Here is a 24690-nt window from a genome sequence, read left to right as displayed (position 1 = left end):
AGAGACTTGCTTCTAAAATCAGAGTAAAACTCCTATTCAGGTCTTACAAGGCCCTATCTGATCTAGATCCTGCCTACCTCTCTGACTTATCCCCTAGTATTCTCCCTTCTGCTTTGTTTATCATATTCAACTATACTGGTCTTCCTTCAAGTGTTCAAATATGCAGAGCAAATCCTGTATCAGTGAATCCGCATCTTCTGTTCTGTTTACCCTGAAAAATGCTTCCCACAGATCTTTGCATGGCTGCCACCTTCTCAACCTTTAGGTCTCAGTTCAAAAGCTGCCTCCTCAGAGACTTTCTCTTACTTCCCTAACCTAAGCAGCACACTCCTCATCTTCCTATCCCATTCCTGTTTCCTTCACAGCACTTTTTACTAACTGAAATTATCTTTACTTGTCTACACGTTTTAATGTCCAATTTCCACCACATGAATTTATGAATGTAAGATCCAAGAGGTTAAGTATTCTGTCTTGTTTACTGTCCAGCACAGAATATTCAATCAAGAAATATTAGCTCTTTGGGCACCTGGGTGGCTCAGTTGGTTGAGCGTCTGACTTCAGCTCAGATCACAATCTCACAGTCTGTGAGTTCGAGCCCCGCGTCGGGCTCTGTGCTGACAGCTCAGAGCCTGGAGCCTGCTTCTGATTCTGTGTCTCCCTCTCTCTCTGCCCCTCCCCCGCTCATGCTCTGTCTCTCTGTCAAAAATAAATGAACATTAAAAAAAAAAAGAAATATTAGCTCTATATAGAAAATCTACAGTCAGTTCTGAATGGGAAAAAAGGCTATATGTATTTGTAGTCTTAATTCATTATAAGAGAGGTGTTTAAATATTATTATTTTAAAAATAACCCATCCTCTAGCTTCCCAAATGACACACAGAGAAATGACACTAATAGGATCTTTTCCACTTACAGTTTCGTATGTAACAACCAGCAATTGATGACTTTGCCAAGAGCTCCATTCCCAAATCCTGTAATCTGCCAGAGTTTTCGGTTCCACATGCAGCCAGAGCTGCCTGGTCAGCAGAAAAAAGGCTTGCCTGCATGTCTCCGGAAGCAGCATTGCTGCCTTTGATTTCTGAAAGTGTATTCTTTACATCAGTTTTCATACATCGAACTTCAGCCATTTGAGTTTTGAGTCTTTTTAGCATCTTTAAATCAGAGGGAACTCGCCACATTGCCTGCTGCTTCCTTTGGTCTTTATCTTTTCGAGAATATGATGCTTTAGACAGAAAGTTGTAAGTCATGTTAATAGAGACTTCTATTAAATCGTTCTATCATACAGTCAATATATGCAAACTTGAGGTGTAAAAAGCTAAGGTGCTTTGGTGGAATCAACAATTAAGCATGCATTAAATTCCATTAATGAAAATAAAGACAGATCCAAGTATCCTAATTTTATCCATACCTTCAAAGTTAGAGTTTGGATCACAATATAATCACTCAAATCAGAATAGTTACCTAATTCTAAAAGTTTAAAAAAGCTGCCTTATTGCCTGCCTGTGCTTTCTTCTTTATACTTCTCCATTTTTCTCAAATTTCCTATGCTGAGCTTTTATCATCTTCATAACTGACAAAAATGAAAAAAAAAAAAGAACCCAAAAACCTAGAATCCAAATTAAGTAGTCAAATCTGCTATACATAGTATATAAAAAATATATATTCCATCTAAGTCTAAGAAGGTTTCCAGTGTAGTTACAGCTATTAAGTGCCACAGAACAACATAAAATACTTCCCCATCAGTCTTTGCAGCTTCTAAAGTAACAATGTTTTCTCTCTTCCCAGAGAAAGTAGTTGTTTTTCACCCATTCCACTCCTCAAATATTAAAATAGAGGTATAAGTAAGGAAACTACAGACTTTCTACTGCAGAAAGGAAAAAGATATCAATATTTTGAAAATCAAAGAATGTTATGACAGACTCAAAGCAAAAAGAAACCAAGCCTTACCCCCCACCTAAAAAAACAAAACTGGGGGACCAACAGCCACTAAATAGAAAAGAACAAGTCCTTTATTAGCAGGAATGACAGCTGAAACAGCCTGCCTTCTAGTATAGAAGATGAAGTGCTGTAGAAAGTAAACACTATAATGTGTTCGACAGCCAATCCCCCACTTCTACCTTGCAGAAAGGACTCAGATTGTGTTCAGGTATCAGGCAGTAGGCAGCAATGTGCTCAGGGAGGTTAGATCCCTCCTTTGGCCCCAGGACATACGAGTCTAAGACTGGTTCATTCTTCTGACAGTGTTTAGGGTGGGTACATCACTCAGCCAGCCAAAAGTCTGGGGTGGAAGTGCTTCTGAGAAAGATTTTCTATCTTGATAGGGAGATTTTACTGTCTTTGTTTATTTAAGAAACATCCATAAAGAGCTTACTGAATGTCAGATATTTTAAGGAAATTAAGTCATTTAATCCTCTCATATCAATCCTCTGAGGTAACTAAATACTATTATCTCCATTTTATAAATGAGCTAAGTAAGGACAGATTTTAGAAATCTAGGATTTAGTCTCAAATCTACCATTTAGTTGCTGTAACTTTCTCTAAGTCCACCAACTTCTGAGTCCATTATTTACTTGTAAAATGAAGACAATAATATACACATAACAGGGCTGTCATGAGGCTCAGAAGACACAATGTTTGTGAAAGCACTCTGTGGTGTAATCCTCCATCCAACCCCTTTCCACCAGGATGTCAGAAATGTTTTCTAAAACCCAAATCAGTTATTATTTTCTATTGCTTTCCTGCTGACAATCATTCACAAAAGCACCAGCGTGGAACACGAGGCCCATTATCTGATTCTACGCTACCTCTCAGTGGTTTTATCTTCTACCTCTACCCCAAACATATTCCACTGTTTTGGTATTACTGCAACTCTGTAATACATAGGCAATGCTATATCCCCTTATGCTTTTCACATGTCCTATTTCCAGTGCTCCCTCTGTTAACTCAAGCCCATCAGATGAAATCTGAAATGTCTACTTCTTTAGGCACCTAAACCACCAATTGCCTCACTTCTTCCAAATCAATTCTGACCCAATTTTGTATAATACTTAAGAGTATACTTCTACTACAGCACTTTACACATTATAGTAAGAAAGACAAACATACAGACTGAAAAACCAAAGGGTAGAGATAACATCTTAGTGATCTTTGTATTCCAGGCCGAACAGCTTATGGCACAAGATATTCACAATTTTTATTTATTTATTTTTGAGAGAGCATGCAAAGGAGGGGCAGAGAGAGGGAGAGAGAGACAGAATCCCAAGAAGGCCACACTGTCAGCACAGAGCCCGTGACTTAGGGCTCGATCTCAAGAACCGTGAGATCATGACCTGAGTCAAAATCAAAAGTCAGACAATTAACCAAGTCAGCTTACCCAACTGAGCCACCCAAGAGCTCCACGAGATATTTCTAAATGTTTTCCTAAACAAAATCTAGTACCCCACATCTACATGGACTTAAATATGAAAATCTGTATTAACCCACATGGCCCAGTTTATTATTACTAGAAACTGACAAGAACTTTAAAAAGTAAAAATCCCAAATGGGAAAATATAAAAAAAAAACTAAACAAACCTCCATCAGCTGATAATCAAACAACTACCAAGATTGTTTGAAATGCTAGGCACTGTGCTGGGCAGGACATACAACAGTGAACAAGACAAACCCTCAGTCTTTGCTCTCACAAAGCTCTCAGTCCAGCTGGAAAAATGAAAAATAATCTATTTCAGTACCATGTGATAACTGCCAAGACAGGAAAACGTAATGGGATCTTATACCACAGGAACCTGACAATTTAAAGAAAGTTACTGCGCTGAAAATAAGAAGCTTTCCTGAATGTGCCAAGTTACAAGGTTAATTAGAATTGAGAATCTCATCTGTAACAATTCTTTCATATCATTCAGTTATGGCCTTCAAGATTGATAGTTCTTTAAAGCTTCTCCTCCAGATTTCAGCATCACTCAATGCTACCACCATTCTGCTCACCTAAGCTTTTTCAGAATCATTAGCACATTCCACTCAATTGCCAAGCCCTGTAATTGTAACTTCACGAGATTCCACATACTACCATTGCCATGCTACAAATAAAATCTTAATTATATAGAGAGTAGACTGATGTATTCCTTAGAAGTTAAGTAGAACTTTTATAATATCAAAAGATTCTGAAGATCTCAGATCTACATATTTTTGAGTATACGATGACTGAGAAAATATCCAGAAATGTATGAATTTGCCCTCTCATACTAGGAACCACTGAAATAAACTTCTACAATAATACCCTCATTAAGCTTCCATTTCTGATAGTTTTCTGGGCATTGCCAGCCTTCTAAAAAGCAGCTTGAATCAAACCACTCCTAAACTGCAACTGGCTTCTCAAAGCCCACTATGCATCATTCCTCAGACTAGGCATGCAACACCTTCCATGGAATAACCCTGTCTGACTTTCTATTTCTACTCACCACTACATGTACCATAAAATCTGGTTCAAATATATTATCTGTAATTCATACCCTGATTGATACCTCTTAAAATGCTTTTACAGTACAGTATGATGCTTTTAAGAACATGAACCTGCAGTGAGTCTGATACATAATAGGTTCACTCAATATGTACTGAAAGAATGAAAGGAAAATAAAGGAATACTATGGACAACTTTATGCCAACAAATTTTTGATAACTTAGATGTAATGGACCAATACCTTGAAAGACAATCTGCCAAAAACCGAAGAAGAAATAGATAATCTGAAGAGGCCTACATCCACCTTCTATTATCTCCAAGAATATAAGTAGGGAATACTTCCAAGGAAGAGGGAATACTTCCAAACCCAATCTACGAGGCATTACTCTAATATGAAAATCAAAGACATTAAAAGAAAACTACAGACCAGTATCTTTCATGAATAGAGACAAAAAAAAAAAAAAAATCCGTCAACAAAACATTAGCAAATTAAATCTTACAGTGTATATAAAAAGGATTATATACCACAATTAAGTGGGATTTATCCCAGATATGCTGGTTTGACATTCGAAAATCAAATAATGTAAAGCATCACATCGTATCAATAGATGCAGAAAAAGCATTTGGCAAAATCCAATACCCATTCATGAATTTAAAACAAAAACAAAAACAAAAAACAACTCTTTGGGCACTTGGGTGGCTCAGTCAGTTAAGTAACCAACTCTTGGTTTTGGCTCAGGTCATCTCACAGTTTCAACTTCAAGCTTCACATTGGGCTCTGTGCTGACAGCACGGAGCCTGCTTGGGATTCCCCCCCTGCCCCTCCCCCACTCACGATGTCTCTCTCTCAAAAATAAATAAACTTTAAAAAAAACAAACAGGGGTGCCTGGGTGGCTTAGTTGGTTTGAGCATCTGACTTCAGCTCAGGTCATGATCTCGCAGTTCATGAGTTCGAGCCCTGAATCGGGCTCTGTCCTGACAGCTCAGAGCCTGGAGCCTGCTTCAGATTCTATGTCTCCCCCTCTCGATGCCCCTCCCCCACTCATGCTCGCTCGCGCTCTCTCTCTCTCTCAAAAATAAACATTGAAAAAAAATTTTTTTAAGCAAACAAAACTCCTAGTAAACCAGAATAGAGGAAAGTGTTCTCAATTTGATAAAGAATAGCTATGAAAAACCTATAGCTAACATCATACTTAATGGTGAAAACCTCAAAGCTTTCCCACCAAAATCAGGAACAAGGTAAGGATGTTCCCCTTCACCACTCCTTTTCACCACTTTACTGGAAGTCCTAGCTAATGCAGTAAGATGAAGGAAGGAAGGAAGGAAGGAAGGAAGGAGAAAGAGAGAGAAGAAAGAAAAAGAAAGAAAGAAAATGAAAGGTACACAGATTAAGAAAGAAAGAATAAATCACTGGAATCTACTACTGAAATCCTTGCTGCATTATATGCTAACTTGGATGTAAATTAAAAAATTAATTAATTAATTTAAAAAAAAGAGAAGAAAATAAAGAAATAACTGAATAAACAAAATAAACACTGAAACCCAAACAAGCATTTTAATTAAAAAGAAGGTTGGATCTATCTGCAATGTTAGCTTTTCATATCCTCTCATATAGGTTATCTTCAGTTAGTTTCCATGACTTCTATTTTCTTGGTTTCTTTCCTTTCCAAAGGTTCTTTAATCTGGTTCATCTTCCACACACTTAGTAAAAACAGATGTTCACCATAATCATCCCAGGCCCTCTTCCTGTTAAAATTTTCTTAAAACTCCCTCTTCTACAATCTAACTCATTTAGTTTTAATTATCCAGTATCACCTCTAGGCAAATAACTGCCTATATTCCATTTCTTAATTTTTAGCTATCTAATAGGCATCTCTATTTTGATACCCACTGGCATGTAGATATTTAAAGATTTGCTCTTCCTCTCTACTGTTCCCCCTTCCTCATCATCAACATTTTGATCACCTGGATTGGAAATTCAGATCATTTCATTTATATTATTAATTTTACATAGAAAACTTATTTTTGGATAACGAAGATCTTATTCTGTTAATAGTATATATTCATTTTTCCATTGATGTTGAATGTTTTTCAAAAACATGATTTTACCTGTCTATAAAATACACACGGTTAAGCTATAATTTTTCAGACGTAACTACATTGTTGGATATTTTCAAACAACTCTGACTGTTTTCTATTTCGGATATACTCCTAGAAGTGAAAATAAGCATTGAAGGATAGAGGTATTTTATTTATGTATGTATCATTGTATGTATTTATTGGGGGGGGGGGGCAGATAGAGGGAGGGAGGGAGGAAGAGAGAGAGAGAGAGAGAGAGAGACAGAGAGAGATAATCCCAAGGAGGCTGGTACTGTCAGTGTGGAGCGCGATGTGGGCTTGAACTCACAAACCATGAGATCATGACCTTAGTCATAATTAAGAGTCGGAAGCTTAACCAACTGAGCCATCCAGGAGTCCCAAAGGATAGAGGTATTTTAAACCTAGTACTAAAATTTCCTTCAAAAAAGTTACCTGCAGTAACCTGCAGTTACCTGCAGTTTCCTGCAGAAAAGTTACCTACCTTCAAAAAAGTTACATCTACCTGCAGAATCATAACTTGTCTGTTCCACTAGGTCATTGCAAGTAACACTGGCTGTAATTTAAGCAAAACCCTTGTCAAGGTGTTTTCTTTTCTTTCTTTTTTAAAGCTATTTCTTTGATCACAAGAACTATATGTGATTTTTATTTTCTTTGCAATTTTCTGTATTTTCCAAATTTTCTACAATAAAAATATCTCAGAAAAAAATGTAAAATTATATACAGTGTGATTACGTTTTATAAAAATGCAAGTATAATACAAAATGTACTTGGATCACAGATAAAAGACAAGTATTTCATAACATAACTGGAGACAATCTTTCAAATTGAGGATCTAGACTTCCCAGGGTATACCTTAGAAAGAAAGAGGCCTAGGGGTGCCTGGGTGGTTCAGCCAGTTAAGCATTCAACTTCAGCTCAGGTCATGATCTCATGGTCCTGAGTTCAAGCCCTGTGTCGGGTTCTGTATTGACACCTCAGAGCTTCAGATTCTGTGTCTCCCTCTCTCTCTGCCCACACCCGTCTCTCAAAAATGAATACACGTTTAAAAAAAAAAAAAAAAAAAAAAAGGCCTAAATAATCCAGTCTCTGAGTTCACCCTCCAACTAGAGCAGTCTAGGTGTTTTCTACATCAAAGCTCTGCCTCACACTTTGAAAAATGAGTTCTGTTGTTTTAAAGAAGCATCAAAATCACTGTTCTAAATCACTGATATTTGATTTGTATAATACTACTGTTTAAAAAGGCAGGAAAATACTGAGTGTATTTTAGAAAGCTAACAAAAATGGTTTTTAAAACATGGCATTTAAAGGTAAATCCTTAGCTGTTCAAAATAAGTAGGCCTGAGAGTTTCAAAACCTCCAGGTTTGACAACACATCTAATATGTGTGGGTATACATCACATTACAGTAATACAGATGTAACTTCTCTTTAACAAATAACCTCTGCAAATAAAACACTGATGCTAGTTGGTATACGTTTTGAGGCAAATAAAACACTGATGCTAGTTGGTATACATTTTTAGGCTATTGAACATCAAAGCACAAAACCATCTTTTTTATATTCAATTCAGACACGGTTCCACTTACAAGTTAGGGTATTATGGGGCACCTGAGTGGCTCAGTTGGTTAAACATCTGACTTCAGCTCAGGTCATGATCTCGCGGTTTGTGGATTCAAGACCTGAGTTGGGCTCTGTGCTAACAGCTTAGAGCCTGGAACCTGCTTCAGATTCTGTGTCTACTCCTCTCTCTGCCCCTCCCATGCTCATGCTCTCTCTCTGTCTCTCAATAATAAATAAACGTTAAAAAAAAAAAAAGGTATTAATGAGTCCTGCAAAACTCCTATTAAGTCATTCACAGAGGACAACAGTACTTCATATAAATCAAACTGTCAATCATACACAATCTAAATGCCAGATCATATACAAACATTCTAATAGACATTTTGACATTATTGTGCAAAAACATCATGGAACAACAACAACCAAAAACTTGATTTATATTAATGTCATTTTTAAAAAATTTTTTAATGTTTATTCATTTTTGAGAGAGAGGCAGAGAGAGAGAGAGCAGGACACAGAATGTGAAGCAGGCTCCAGGCTCTCAGCTGTCAGCACAGAGCCCAACAAGGGGCTCAAACCAACAAACTGTGAGATCATGATCTGCACTGATGCTGGACACCTAACCGACTGAGCCACCCAGGCGCCACTAAATGTCATTTTTTAAAAGAAGAAAAAATCCGGCCACTTGAACAAGGATATGATTGATTTTTAAAATGACTGTAATTTGTGATTAATTTGTATTCAATAAAATTTACTAATTTTGGCAAGTTTCCACAAATATATATAGTCAAATAATTATTACCACTCCGTGATTTTTATTAACCGCCCCCAGTTTTCTCATTTGTTATTTAAGCTGATCCCTTCTTTCTCCCTTCCTGGCCCCTCTGCAACCACTGATGTGTTTTTTTCACCACAGTTTTACTTTTTCAGAATTTCATATAATGGGATCATACAATATATAATTTTTTGTATCTCATTTTTTTCACTTAACTGATAATTCATTTATTCTTTTTAAATGTCATGTTTTATAATACATAATGAAAAATCAACTTGCTACAGAAACACACTGTGTTCCAACACTTAAATAAGACACTTGTATTAAAATGAAGAGTTCATTTGTAGAGTAACAGAAAAAAGGGAAATTACTATTAATATTTTACCTGTGGGCTGCAAAAGTGAAGCAGGAGGGCGAGGCTGTAAGCTCCACAAATTTTCCATACTACTCCGGTCCTTAAGGTCCAACAAATGTATTAAGATTAACGGATCAATGTCTAATAAACTACTGGTAGCAGCAGAACATAAATGTGCTCTTCTTGACATTCTGCTACTGGCGCCCAGATAGCCATGGTTACTACCTGCAAAAGAAACAGAGATGAAGAAAATGCATGCTATAAATTTGCACGAATTTAATTATCATTAAAAGAAAAAGTAAATTGGTTAGTGTTGTTTGAATACTTGTCTATGGACCTGTCTTTTAGGAGTTGGTGTAAGAACATGGTGAGAAGCAGAAAGGAGAAACCAGATTGCCAGAGAGGTATACAGAAGCACAGTGACTAAGCACTGGCCTTATTACTATCCAGAATTCTGGAGGAACCCTCAACCCCACCCTTAGGCCTAGAAATAAAAAGGTGATAACATATATAATATACACAATAAGGGAGATAAGGGTGCGGAAAAGGAGGATATATCCCATAACCCAGTGGTCTTCAAAGAAAGACAAATCCCCACAGTATCACAGATCTCAAGAAACTAGACACCAAAACAGTACTCTTCTTGAGGAGTTTTTAGACTGGACTTTTTAAGTTTATTTATTTATTTTGAAAGAGAGAGACAGAGAGACACAGTGAGCAGGGGAGTGGTAGGGTCAGAGGGAGAGAGATAAAGAGATAGATAGGGATAGAGATAGAGATAGAGATAGAGATAGAGATAGAGAGAGAGAGAGAGAGAGAGAGAATCCAAAGCATATTCTGTGCTGACAGCGCAGAGCCCAACACAGGGCTCAAATTCGTGAACCGTGAGATCATGACTAGAGCCAAAACCAAGAGTAGGACACTTAACCAACTGAGCCACCCAGACACCCCTAGACTGAACTTGTTAATGACTGATGCACAGTATGGACACCTATGAGCAATGTGATATCTGTATCACCTACACTGGACTAAGCTCCTTAAGCTAAAGAAACCACTGGACTTGTTTCTAGTGCCTAGTAAAATACCTAGCAAATATCAGGTACAGAAATGGTGGTTTAAACTGACCTCCTTCAATAAAACTATTTAAATATGTTCTAAAGAAACTTAAAATTTTAAAGTGTTACATTCAACAAAGTCTTAAAATAGATAATATAAACATAACATAAAATAACCAGGTTCCAACTATTCATGAGTTTTTCAAAGAGATCTGGAAGGAAATAACTTAGTAGAAAAGTTCCAATTATTCACAAGCTTCAAGCTAATTATCTACTTATATATATTCCATCTATATTCACATCCTCACCTTTTCCAACTTCTTCCTCTTCCTCTTTATGAGGTTATCATCCTACTGCAAATTTTTCTTCCCAGCCTTGGTACCCCTTCAACTCCTATTAAAAATAGCAGAAAACTCCCCTTTTTCTCAAACTGCTACAACTGCTTGGTCCTTTGTAGGAAGGCTCTCACTTCATTTGGTGACTAGCACCATGCCTGGCAGCACCACTCAGCATTCACCTGTGCCATGGCCTCTATCTCAGGAGCTCACTTGGATCTACTTGGCCCTCATCCTGCAATGACACCATGGAGGATAAGAGGAATGTCCTCATCAAGGCGGTCAGTATAAATGTTAAACCTTTCTGACCAGGCTTGTTTGCAAAGGCCCTGGCCAATGTCAACATTAGGAGCCTCATTTGTAATGCAGGGGCTGGTGGACCTGTCCCAGAAGCTGGTGCTACACCAGCAGGAGGTCTGGGCTCCTCTAATGCTGCTGCCCCAGCTGAGAAAAAGAAAGTGGAAGCAAAGAACTGCAATTAAAAAAAAATTAAATAATTACTTAAAAAAACCACACACACCTATCTGCAACAGGAATAAAATAGAAATGTGGATAGAAGGGAAAAAAAAAAGAAAGTGAAAGCAAAGAAAAGAGAATCTGAGGAGTCTGATGATGATATGGGCTTTGGTCTTTTTGATTAAACCTTTGTAACATGCTCAAGAAAAAGCTGAACTCTTAAGAAAAAGAAAAAGAAAAAGCAGAAAACTATCCCCTCTCCACCTTAAAACTGCATCTTACTGATGAATGGATAAAGATGTAGGGTGTGTGTGTGTGTATACACAATGGAATATTGCTCGGCTAGAGGGTATTATGCTAAGCGAAATTAGAGAAAGACAAATATCGTATGACTTCACTCATATGTGGAATTTAAGATACAAAACAGATGAACATAAGGGAAGGAAAGCAAAAATAATATAAAAACAGTAAGGGGGACAAAAACATAAGAGACTCTTAAATACAGAGAACAAACTGAGGGTTGCTGAAGGGGTTTTGAGTGCGGGGATGGGCTAAATAGGCAAGGGGCATTATTAGGAAGACACTGTTGGTATGAGCACTGGATGTTATACATAGGTGACGAATCACTGGATTCTCATCCTGAAATCATTATTGCATTGTATCCTAACTAACTTGGATGCGAATTTTAAACAAACAAACAAACAAATAAATAAAAAAAAAAGAACACATCTTAACTCTTTTCCTTTACTAGGAAGTTTCCAAATCAGGCTGCATTTGAGGAGTTTTAAGAATTACAGTTTCTTGGGGCGCCTGGGTGGCTCAGTCGGTTAAGCATCCGACTTCAGCTCAGGTCACGATCTCGCGGTCCATGAGTTTGAGCCCCGCGTTGGGCTCTGGGCTGATGGCTCAGAGCCTGGAGCCTGCTTCCGATTCTGTGTCTCCCTCTCTCTCTGCTCCTCCCCCGTTCATGCTCTGTCTCTCTCTGTCTCAAAAATAAATAAACATTAAAAAAAAAATTAAAAAAAAAAAAAAAGAATTACAGTTTCCCTGGAGCACCTGGGTGGTTCAATCTGTTAAGCATCCGACTTTGGCTCAGGTCATGATCTCACAGTCTGTGAGTTCGAGCGCCGTGTTGGACTCTGTGCTGACAGCTCAGAGCCTGGAGCCTGCTTCAGATTCTGTGTCCACCCTGCCCCTCTGCCCCTCCCCTACTCGTGCTCTGTCTCACTCTGTCTCTCAAAAATAAATAAATGTTAAAAAAAGAAAAAAAAAAAAATTACAGATCCCTACCTCCACCACAGATGTCTGAAAAAGAATACTGGAGTGGGATCCAGGATCTTTTTCTTAAAAGCTGCCCAGGTGGTACTGACTGGATAATAAGTAACTCAGCAGCCCTGTATATTTTATCTACTGCCCTGGTATCTAGTTCTTCTTTAAAAGTAGAAGTTGCCCATTTTTCCATGTTAAATGGACTTACTTAACAGCAGCCCTCTCCTGTTTCTCAGTGCTCTTCCAGGCCTTACTTTCACCAATAAACAAAAACTCCCTTCCTTCGTGGTTTATGCTCTTTGGCGACTCCCTCCCTCCCATGTTCCCATCTTTCTACTAACTATCCACAGGACATCAAAGACTGTAGCATCTATTTCAGTTTCCCTCTCTCAGAGCTAATATTGCCATTGTACTGGGTGTGTTGTATATGCATATCTGTCTTATACGTAAGTATTCAGCTTAATAAATGTTCACAAAGTATCAGTACCCCCAGACCTTCCCATGCCTCCTAAAATTGCTTACTACCTTCCTCTCCAAAAGTAACCTCCATCCTATGGTTAAAACCATAGATTACTTTTGCCTGTTTTTAAATTTTATATGAATGAAATGATAATGTGCTCTAATATCCTGCTTCTTTGTTCAACATTATATTCAAGAGATTCATCTATATTGTTATACGTAGCAGTTTACTCATTTTCATTATTGCTGTGTGGCATCTCAGTATATGAATATACCCCAATTTCTTTCTTTATTCTATTTGGAAAGAATTTGGGTTGCTTCTAGTTTTTAGCTGCTAAGAATAAAGCTACTAAAATTCTAAATACATAAACTGCTTTTGAAGGTCACATGAAGAAAATATAAAATACCTCATAAAAAAGCAAATCGAGGGGCGCCTGGGTGGCTCGGTCGGTTAAGCGTCCGACTTCGACCACGGTCCGTGAGTTTGAGCCCCGCGTCGGGCTCTGTGCTGACAGCTCAGAGCCTAGAGCCTGTTTCAGATTCTGTGTCTCCCTCTCTCTCTCTCTGCCCCTCCCCTGTTCATGCTCTGTCTCTCTCTGTCTCAAAAATAAATAAACGTTAAAAAAAAAATTAAAAAAAAAAAAAAAAAAAAGCAAATCGATCAGTGACAGGTTCCCCCACCTCCTGAGCCAACCCCCTACTAAAATGTCACACTAAAAATAAATAAATAAAATAAAATAAAACAAAATAAAATGTCACACTGATCTAAGTTCTTGATTTTATCATAGTACCTGTGTGCAGCAGCATGACATTCAAGGTCTTATACAGCCTAGTCCTAAACCAGCTTATTCACATCTTTTACTGTTATAAATCATGTTTATTTTTCTTCTTAAATTTTTTTAATGTTTATTTATTTTTGAGAGAGAGACAGACAGAGAACGAGCAGGGGAGGGGTAGAGAGAAGGAGGGAGACACAGAATTCGAAGCAGGCTCCAGATTCTGAGCTGACAGCACAGAGCCCAATAGGGGGCTCAAACCCACAAATGAGATCATGACCTGAGCTGAAGTGGACACTCAACCAAATGAGCCACCTAGGCGCCCCGTAAATTATGCTTATTTTTCTTAATTAAAACACATACATACACACACACACACACACACACACACACACACACACAATGACAACACCTAAAAAAGAATGATGCTGCTCTAAATACTCTTCTAAAAATCTACTGGCAAGCCCTGGCTCATACAAAGGAATGTGTATGTTCATCTTTAAAACATATTGCCTAACACGTTTCCAAAGTAGTGCTACCAATTTTCATTCCTACTGACAAGGTATGAGAGTTTCCACCTCTCTACATGCCTTCAATATTTAGTATTGCCAGTTTAAAAAATATTATCATATATTAGTTGCTACAGTGGGTGTGCAACAGTATCTTATTGATTTTTACTTCATACTTCCTGAAAAAATAAAGAAAAATGAAGAGTCTCAGAGATCTGTGGGATCTCATCAAATGTACCAACATATATATAATGGGGGTAAAACAAGAGCAAAGAGAAAGAATGTTCAAAGAAATATGGCTGAAAACTTCCAACATGATGAAAAATATTAGTCTACCACATTCAAGGAGCTTAGCTCAACAAACTTCATGTAGGATAAATACTCAAGAGATCCTAAGACATAATATCAATTTGCATTTCTCTGATGAAAGAGGCTAAGTACTTTTTAAAATGTGCATTGGTCATCTCAATAGCCTCCCTCATGAAGGGTGTATTCCAATCTTTTCTCCTTTTTTACTGGGAGGTACTCTTACCTTTTTCTTGTTGATTTGTAGAAGTTCTTTATATGTTATAGACAAATCTTTTGGAAATTTTTAATTTATTTATTTATTCCAATTAATAAAATTTATATTGTTTGTAATAATAAACAAACAAACAAACAAACAAACAAACACTGTGCCTTTCTAGACCAGATTACATAGCTGAGACCTTCTCAACAGTTAGATATTTGGGTCTGGAGATCAACACATAATTGTCCCACAGGTTTCTCAAAATCAACAAAGATCAAACTGAATATAGTATCTTCTGCTGCTGGACTCACTGTCTTAGGTAATGGCACAGCCTAACCCAGAAACCTTAAGGAATCATCCCCACATATCCACCAAATCCATCTCATCCAGTTAGATTCCCAAGTCCTATTGATTCTACTATTTAACATCTTTCAAAAAATTGTCTCCATCCCTACTACTATTGCCCTATGTTAGGCCCTCATAATTTTCCCTTCTGGAACATTTCAGTAGTTTCTAATTAATCTTGTCCTTTAACTCATCTTCCACTATGTAACCAAATCTGATCACACTTCTTTTTAAAGACCTTTAATGGTTCCACAGAATAAAGCCCCAAATCCTTAGCCTAGCAAATGAAACTTTCCATTACCTGATCTGGGTTCCTGCTTACCAGTCTCCACTGGCCTGCCCCCACATCAAGTCTCAATTATTTCAAGTTTCTAAAAAGAACAATGCTGCATCTTTTGCTTGGAATGCCTTTCCACTCTTAATCTCATTGTTTCCCTGCTCCTCTAATGAACTCTTAGCTCATCTTTCAAGAACAAAAGCAAGCACCACTCCCTTTCTAAAGCCTTTTTCACTCATTCCTAATTACCTGTTCTATTTTTGGTATCACCCTATATCTGTATTTACAATCACAAAGTTCTGTAATCACTAGTGCTAGATTCTCATTTTAGAAAGATAATGCTCATTCATCTTATTATCCCAATGAACAACACAATGCCTGATACCAAGTGGGCAATCATTAAATACCTGTGGAACAAGTAACCTTAAAGGTCTTTAACCAAAATAAGTAACAAATGTTTTAATAACCTACATAACATCAATTTGTTATACAAGTGCGTCATATTACTAGAACCTTTTAGTTCTCAAACAAGATTCAACTAGCTAATGTTCTAGATTAGAATACTTTTACAAGGGGCACCTGGATGGCTCAGTCGGTTAAGTGTCCGACTTCCGCTCAGTTCATGATATCTCGGTTTGTGAGTTCCAGCCCCGCATCAGGCTCTGTCCTGACAGCTTGGAGGCTGGAGCCTGCTTCAGATTGTGTGTGTCTCTCTCTGCCCCTTTCCTGCTCGTTCTCTCTCTCTCTCTCTCTCTCTCTCTCTCAAAAATGAACATTTAAAAGTTTTTTTCATAAAAAGAATACTTTCACAATGATACTTTTTATTTACATTTTCAGTACTTAATATAAGCAGAAGTTCTCTTGTAACTAATGAAAATAACTGAATAAACTAAAAGCATTCTTGATGGAATGAGGCCACCTGAGTCCATTAAATATTTATTTCAAGCTATAACCTTATTTAATATTATCTACACATTGAAATTAAGTAAATGTTATTTTACCTCATACCTAGCTTCTGTGTAACGAAGATCTTCTAGTTAGTGGATAACTTAACATCTTAACTGCTATAATTCTTTAGATGATTGTGTGGTTCTGAAATATGAAACTCAAGCCTGAAATGGACTTTCCATAATTAAATTATAACAATAATACATTCCACACTCAGCCCCACCTCACCCTTAATTCAGCTTTTATTCTCTTTATATATTAAAATGTTTTATTTTAGAATAGTTTTAGATTTCTATAAAAGGTGCAAAGATAATTCAGTGTATGCCTATAAATCCCATAATCCATTTTTCCCACTGTCAACAACTTTCATCATCATGGTACATTTATCACAACTAATGAACTAATACTGATATGCTATTATTAACTAATAAAATCTGTACTTTATTCAGATTTCATTAATCTTTCTCTAATGTACTTCTTGTGTCTCAGGGTTCCATCTAGAATACCAAATTACACCTAGATGGGTCATTTCTCCTTAGGTTCCTCTGGTCTGGGGTGATTCCTCAGAATTTTCTTGCTTTTGACAGTTTTGAAAAGTACTGGTCATATATTTTATAAAATGTTCCTCCAACAAGGGTTCATGTGGTGTTTTTCTCGTGGTTAGATCGTGTTTATGGGTTTTTGGGAGGACAACACCACAGATGTAAAGTACAATTCTCAACACATCATAACAAGGGTACATATGCTATCAACATGACAACATGGATGATGTTAAATTTGATAATTTGGCTACAATAATGTTTGCCCTGTTTCTTTGGCATAAAATTATTTCTCCCTTTCTACTATATTTTCATCTAAGCAAGTCACTAAGCATAGCCCACATTTAAGGGTAGGGAGTTATGTTCTACCTCCTGAGGAGGCAATATCTAAAGAAACTGGGATTCTTTTGTAGGTGTACTATCTTACGTTTCTTAGCTATCTGCTCATACATCTATTCACCTTTAGATTATCAATTATGTTAAGAGTAAGTAATTTTCATTGTATTTCCCAAAAATCTTGATATAGGAAAGGCATTTGACAAATGCCAAGTATTTAAAATTCCCAAAAGCATACAATAAAAATTATTTGGGTATGATTCACTATTGTACCCTCAGCACCCACAATTTAGTGTCTGAGGTATAACAGGTCCCCAAAACTATTTATTGAAATAATAAATTACAATTTCGGGGGTGCCTGGGTGGCTCAGTAGGTTTAGCGTCTGACTTCAGCTCAGGTCATGGTCTTGCAGTTTGTGGTTTGAGCCCTGCATCAGGCTCTGTGCTGACGGTGTGGAGCCTGGAGCCTGCTTCATTCTGTGTCTCCCTCTCTCTGCCCCTCCCCTGCTTGTGCCCTGTCTGTCTCTCTAAAACAAATAAACATTAAAAAAATTTTTTAAAGTAAATAAATGAATTACAATCTCATAATTATAGAACATAAGCAGCATGGAACAGAGAAGTCTTTTTATTCAGTACTATAGCTCCAGATAGTAAAATAGTACATAGTTCTAGGCAAGCATCCAGTAAGTATTTGGTGAATGAATGAATAAATTGAAAAATATAACCTCTTATTTACCCATTACGCAGTATGTATAAAAATGTTTTACATAAGTATTTCCCTGTTATATAGTTTAAGAGAGGAAATGACAGATTTAACTAAGAAAAAGTATCCCAGAAGGCTGGAAAATATTCAGTAACCTTGATTTAATATACCTATCTTCCATTTTATACCAAGATAGCCTCTGAATTTTTCTATACTATTTAAAACTTTAAAAATTACATTCAACACTTAGTAAAAATAAATATATTCACTCAATATCTGAAAAATATTAAATGATCACTTATTATATTTTTAAATGTCAGGGATACAAAATTAAGATGTGCCTTATTTCTTGGCACACAGCTTTGTGGAGCTCAGAGCCAAAAGGGATAATGGGCAGGTAAACAAGCAATTGTAATCAGGTTTAATATATATTCTAATAGGTTAATTTGAGGGAGCAGAAAAAGACCCAGGGCACACAGTTGAGGAGGGCTTCCAGGAAAAGAATACAAGCTAAAATTAAGAAGGAATAGGAGCTACGCCCAGCATGAAGAGAGACACAAGGAACATGGTGGGAAGCACATTTGGGGGGATGAAAGAAGTTCCTCTAGACTAAAAAATGACAGAGGCAAGTGTGAGAGATGTAAGGCTACAGAAGTGAGTAGGAGTCAGCATATGAAAGGTCTTCTGTACCATTAAGCAAGTTTGGATTTTATCCTGTAAGTAAATGGAATTCAATAAAGGGTTTTAGAGTAGAGAAGTGACATGATCAGATATAAATTTGAAGGGGGAAAAAGAACTCATTTTGAGCATATGAAAGGAAGAATAATGGATACAAGGAACCCAGACAAGAGACTATTTTGAAAGACAGTGGCCTAGCTAGGAATGTCAAAGTAAAGTACAAATGAACTCATGCACTATTTAGGTAGAATCAACAGATTTTGGTAATGTATTACAAGCAGAATTTAAGCAAGAGGAAAAGATGAAGAATGTATAGCACCATCAATCACTAAGATGATGAGCTATTACTGATAGGCAGGCTGACAGATAAAAAGACAATGATTTGTTTGGGAGACACTGAATCTGTTAACATCAAAACCACACAGCTACATGGAACTGGAAGTTATGAGAAAAATAAAAGCTAGAGCTAGAACTTAGAGAGTAATCAGCATATAAATAGAATTGAAGTACAAGTGGAACTGAAATCACCTAGAAAAAAGTGAGAAGTAGGAAGAGTACAAAGCATGGGTGGAAGTTGCAAGGCTTCCAATGTTTAAGAGGTCTTCAGAGATCCAAACACGCCACAGAATATGCCAGTGTTTGTACCAAGGGCAACATCAATAAATAGCAATACAAAGCTAGCTTATAATTATTTTAGCCAAGATTTGCATGCTTAATTAAACAGGTCCAAGAACACAAGAGAAAAACTCAGCATTTGAGCCACTTCATCCCAACAAGAACAGTGTGGTTTGGCAAAAATCAGAATCTAAGAAAAAGATGATATATGGAGCTCTAGACTAGTTCTACCAACAGCTACCTATGTGACCTAGGCAATTAAATCTCAAGTTTTTTCAATGCATAAGATGAGCTCTCAAAAAGTCCTTTGTAAGTCACAGTCCATGAATCTATTCAGATTATTCTATAGTTAAATTAGATTTATAAACAAGACAAATATCATAAAAGGATAATTAATACATAACCGTAGAGAAGACCAAGAACTTTGGATTCAGACAAACCCAAAACTCAAATCCCTCTTTCATTTACTAAATTGTGAATGAGAGCAAATTGCTTAAATTCTCTACATACCAGTTTGTACAGCTATAAAAAGACAATATTAAAATCTATCTCACAGAATGTTAGAAATTAATGAGAAAAGGTACACATAAAAGTGCTTGTGCACAATCCTTGGTATGTAAGAACACTTACCAAATGTTAGCTATTATTGCTGTTTTAAATACCATTAGTATACACTCTAAGATATATAATATATATTGACACTTCCAATATACAATATTATATACATATATAGCACTTCCAATACCATAAGCTATATAGAGCAGTGACTGCCATATATTAAAATTTGATAAAGAGGAAAGAGAAGACAGAACAGCTTGTGCATCTTAGCCTCTGTACCTGGTGGTCCTGCAGCAGCTGCATCTTCCATAAGTTCTCCCTCTTCCAATTCCATGTTGTTGTATTCCACATCATTTTCTCCCGACCTAAGAATATACAAAATTCATCATTCCTATACAGTAAGGACAATTAACATTTGTCACACCTCGATGAATTTTAAAACAGTAGTGCATAGCTTTCTCCTACAAAGTAAGACATGCTATTTCTCAATACGGAAATGAGGACAATGACTTTTAATATTATCATGGTAGTGTTAATGTTCAAACTACCTCTCAAAAACACCGAGATGGTTGGCAACATTTTTCTTTTGTAAAATTTACTTATTTATTTTAAGAGACAGAGTGTGAGCATGGGAGGGGCAGAGAGAGAGGGGCAGAGAGAGAATCCCAAGCAGGCTCCTCCCTATCAGAACAGAGCCCAGTGCAGAGCTTGACCTCACAAACCATGAGATCATTACCTGAGCTGAAATCAGGATTCGGACGCTTAACTGACTAAGCCACCCAGGTACCCCAATGTTTAATTTTTAAAATAGAAAATATAAGAACCATTGTAAGCAGAAGGAACTATATAGCTTTAAAGAATTTATAACTTAATGGTAAGAAATTAGGCTTAAAACACTACCTTTTAAGGTTAAAAAAAAAGATCAAATTAACATATATGATTACTTTTTTTTTTTTTTTTTTTTAACGAGAGAGAGTACACATGCGAGTCGGGGAGAGACAGAGAATCCCAAGCAGGCTTGACATACAGTGTGGAGCCCAATGCGGGGCTAAATCCCACAACTCTGGAATCATGACCTAAGCCGAAATCAAGAGTCAGTCAGCTGCTCAACCAACAGAGCCACCCAGGCGCCCCATAAATACTGTTTTCTTAAGATGGTATTTCAGAAAAAGGGTGTTGCCTCCTACCAAAGTCCTCACAAAATCTTTCCTACCAAAAAAACTACTATTGCTTTATTTTATTTTTTTAATTAAAAAATTTCTTTTAATTTCCTTATTTACTTAGTGATTGATTTTAAGTAAGCTCTATGTCCAACATGGGGCTTAAATTCACAACCCCAAGATCAAGAGTCACATATTCTACCAACTGAGACATCCAGATGCCCCACTTATTATAAAGAGAGTGCTATATGGAACAACACTAACCAATGCTAGTTTGGGATATTTAAGGAACTCACAAGGGAAATGAAAGCAAAAGGAACTATTGTGACCTAAGATAAAAAGCTTCTGCACAGCATAGAAAACAATAAAAAAAACTAGCGGTGCCTGGGTGGCTCAGTTGGTTAACCGCTGGCTTCAGCTCAGGTCGTGATCTCATGGTTCATGGGTTCGAACCCCATGTCGGACTCTGTGCTGACAGCTCAGACCTGGAGCCTGCTTTGGATTCTGTGACTCCCTCTCTGCCTTTCCCCTGCTCATGCTCTCTCTCTCTCTCTCTCAAAAATAAATAAACATTAAAAAAAAAAAAAAACAAACAACTACTAAAAGGCAACTGACAGAATGGGAGATAATTTGCAAATGACATGTCAGATAATAGGTTAGAATCCAAAATCTATAAAGAATTTATCAAACTCAACACACAAAAAGCAATCCAGTGAAGAAATGGGAAGAGCACATGAATAGACCTTCTTCCAAAGAAGACACAAACACATGAAGAGATGCTCAACATCACTTATCATCAGGGAAATACAAATCAAAATCACGATGAGATACCATCTCACAGCTGTCAGAATGACTAAAATTAACAACAGAAAACAACAGATGTCGGGGAGGATACAGAGAAAGGGGTACCCTCTTACACTGTTGGTGAGAATGCAAATTGGTAAACCCTGGAAAACTGTATGAAGTTTCCTTAAAAAGTTAAAAATAGAACTACTCTATGATCCAGCAACTGCACTACTAATTAGTTACCCTAAGAATATAAGAACATTAATTCAAAGGGATATAGGCACCCCTATATTTATAGCAGTGCTATTTACAACAGCCAAGATATGGAAGCCCAAGTGTTCATTGATGAATGGATAAAGAATATTTGGTGTACACACACACACACACACACACACAGGAATATTATTCATCCATCAAAAAGAATGAAATTTTGCAATTTTCAACAACATGGATGGAGCTAGAGGGTATAATGAACACTAAATGAAGTCAGTCAGAGAAGGACAAATATTATTTCAATCCTACGTAGAATTAAAGAAACAAAAGAAATGAGCAAAGAGAGAAAATGTGTGTGGGCACACGCGAGACAGAGAGACAGAAAGACGGGGGTAAGGGGGGGGAACCAGGAAACAGACTCTTAACTATAGAGAACTAAGGGTTACCGGAGGGAAGGTGGGTGAGGGAATGAGGGGAACAGGTGATAGGGTGGGAAGACATTTACAGCCTCAGAATATGTCCCTATAGGATATTTATTAACTACAAAGGGAAAAATTAGTAATTTCAGATTGGAGAAACCTGACAGACATCACGTTAACCAAGTGATCTAGGGGCGCCTGTGTGGCTCAGTCAGTTGAGTGTCCGACTTCGGCTCAGGTCATGATCTCGCGGTTTGTGAGTTCGAGCCCCGCCTCGGGCTTTGTGCTGACAGCTCAGAGCCTGGAGCCTGCTTCGGATTCTGTGTCTCCCTCTCTCTCTGCTCCTCCCCTGCTCACGTTCTGCCTCTCTCTCCCTCTCAAAAATAAATAAATATTTTAAAAAATTATTTTTTAAACCAAATAATCTAAATTAATGGTACAGAGATAAAAGACATGTGCTCTCCCACTACTCCATCATATGAGGTCCTGAAAAGGTATCATAATTTCTTTAGTACTCCTGCCTAAAGTGCACAATCTTAATTTAATTGTGAAGAAACATTTGGACAACTCCCAAATTGAAGCTTGCTAGGAAAGAACTGCTCTTTCTCTGAAGTGTCAAAGTCATAAACAAGCAAACAAACAAACAAAAAAGATCAGGTGATCCAAATTAAAGACTAAAGAAACTTAACTAAAAGTAATGTAATACCGCTTTGGATCCTAGACCAAAGGACATCAATGGCAAATTTTTAAAAGGTAACAGATTATAGTATTACATCAATGTTAAATCCTGAGTTTGATTAACTATACTGTAGTTACATAGGAAACATAGTACACAACGAAAAGTATATTCACCTAACTCGAAAGTCTCACCAAAAAATATTTTTAAAAAATACAGAAAAGAGGAACTAAGCAAAATATTAACATTTGGGGAATTAATCTGGACAAAGGGAATATGGGAATTGTTATCTAGCATTTTCTCCATTTTTCTTAAATTGAATAATTGAAAAATTAAAAAGAAAAACTAAAGCTAAGTTTGGAACCCAGAGGTGTAAAGAAGGAAAACTATCTTTCCTTCAAGTTCCTTCATTTATATAAGATACTCTACAGCAAGTAAACATGCTGAGTATCTCCACTTTTAGGCCCAAATTTAGTTAATATGCTTCTAATAATTACTACTTAGATGCTTTATGGTAGTTAATGTGAGACACTCACATAGTTTCTTCATCAATGTCATTTTCTTCTGTGTTACTTGTTGCTGTGGAGCTGGCAGAGGAACTGCTGCCATCGAGGTGATTCACTTCATCTTCACCAACAAGATCCAGATCCAGATCTCCATCTGAAAGTTCATGCTAGATCAAGGCAAAGAAACAAGACTTCTATCTCAAATGTTTTTACTCATTGATCATCTGATCCAGCCAATGGACCAAGCACCAAAGAATAATGAAATGATCAGAATTCTCTCTCCTGTGCATAGGCAGTTGAGCCCATTAGAGAACAGCACACAACCACATTATCTGGTTCCACTAATAACTTATTGCTGCCACTTTCAGTTAGGCCTTCAATGTGACTAGAGATGCTTCATATACTCCACTGCAGATGCCAATGAGGCTCTTCACAGGGTAACATTTCAAACCATCATCCTGTAGTCCGACCTAATCTCTAACATCAAGGACATCATAAAACTCTTGTCACCTATCTGCATAGAAAAACACACTGGTTATTATGTGTAAATACCCCCAAATTTTACCTGCCCTACCTCCAAACCCCATCATTAATTCCATTAACACCCCTTTCACGGGTTAATTGCTTCACCTGAGTGCTCCATTATCTCCTTAAATAGTTTGTTTTGTCAATACCTTAACTTACCTCTCTCCCCACTGGCTCCTTCATTTTAGTACATACTTGAAGTGTCCTATCTTATAAATAACAACTATAACAACAAAAGCTGGTCTCTGCATCACTGTCTTACTTTTCAACTCTATTCTTTTTTATGTTTATTTATTTTGACAGAAAGAGTGGGAGAGCGGGGGAGGGGCAGAGAGAGAATCCTAAGCAGGCTGTGTGCTGACAGAGAGGGCTCAATCCCATGAACCATGAGATCATGACGTGAGCCAAAAACAAGAGTTGGATGCTTAACCAAGTGAGCCACCCAGGTACCCATAACTTTAAACAGTAACAATCACTTCTCAAATTCTCATTCTGGTTGTTGTTTATCTAGCATAAAACCTGGCTATCTCCCAAATCCTAAATGATTCTACCTACATATGCAAAAATAAGGTACTGTACTAGTTTTAGTGAATGGAAATAGATCAGATTTGTTAATTCCACAATTTGTATAGTTGTATATTTTCCAGAATGTGTGTCAGTTTGTTTGGTAGAACATACGTTTTCTATAATAAATTAACTTTAGAGCCTTGTAACATTTTGATTCAACTTCTGACTTAATATTTACAGAAGGGCATACTCTACTAAAGAAAATAAATGGAGAAGTCTTTCAGTAT

The 24690-nt window shown here is 37.1% G+C and overlaps 1 protein-coding gene across 9 annotated transcripts in view; it reads right to left on the bottom strand.

The window, feature by feature from the left end:
- The window catches only part of TRIM37 (tripartite motif containing 37), a 147339-nt gene that overhangs the window by 44510 nt on the left and 78139 nt on the right, over positions 1–24690 (bottom strand). For 5 of the 9 annotated variants that reach the window (XM_042966059.1, XM_042966055.1, XM_042966054.1 and 2 more), the window contains exons 16-20: positions 23402–23538; positions 19891–19976; positions 9276–9470; positions 7039–7110; positions 914–1222 (exon numbers count right to left, since the gene is read on the bottom strand). In XM_042966059.1, the coding sequence (XP_042821993.1) occupies positions 914–1222; positions 7039–7110; positions 9276–9470; positions 19891–19976; positions 23402–23538 (799 nt within the window). The remainder of the gene's footprint in view (positions 1–913; positions 1223–7038; positions 7111–9275; positions 9471–19890; positions 19977–23401; positions 23539–24690) is intronic. The other 4 variants (XM_015539556.2, XM_042966057.1, XM_042966060.1 and 1 more) reach the window with 1 other exon arrangement.

Source organism: Panthera tigris, chromosome E1 (assembly GCF_018350195.1).
Source record: "Panthera tigris isolate Pti1 chromosome E1, P.tigris_Pti1_mat1.1, whole genome shotgun sequence".
Classification (NCBI taxonomy): Eukaryota; Metazoa; Chordata; class Mammalia; order Carnivora; family Felidae; genus Panthera; species Panthera tigris.
This window is presented reverse-complemented; position numbering and strand designations above follow the sequence as displayed.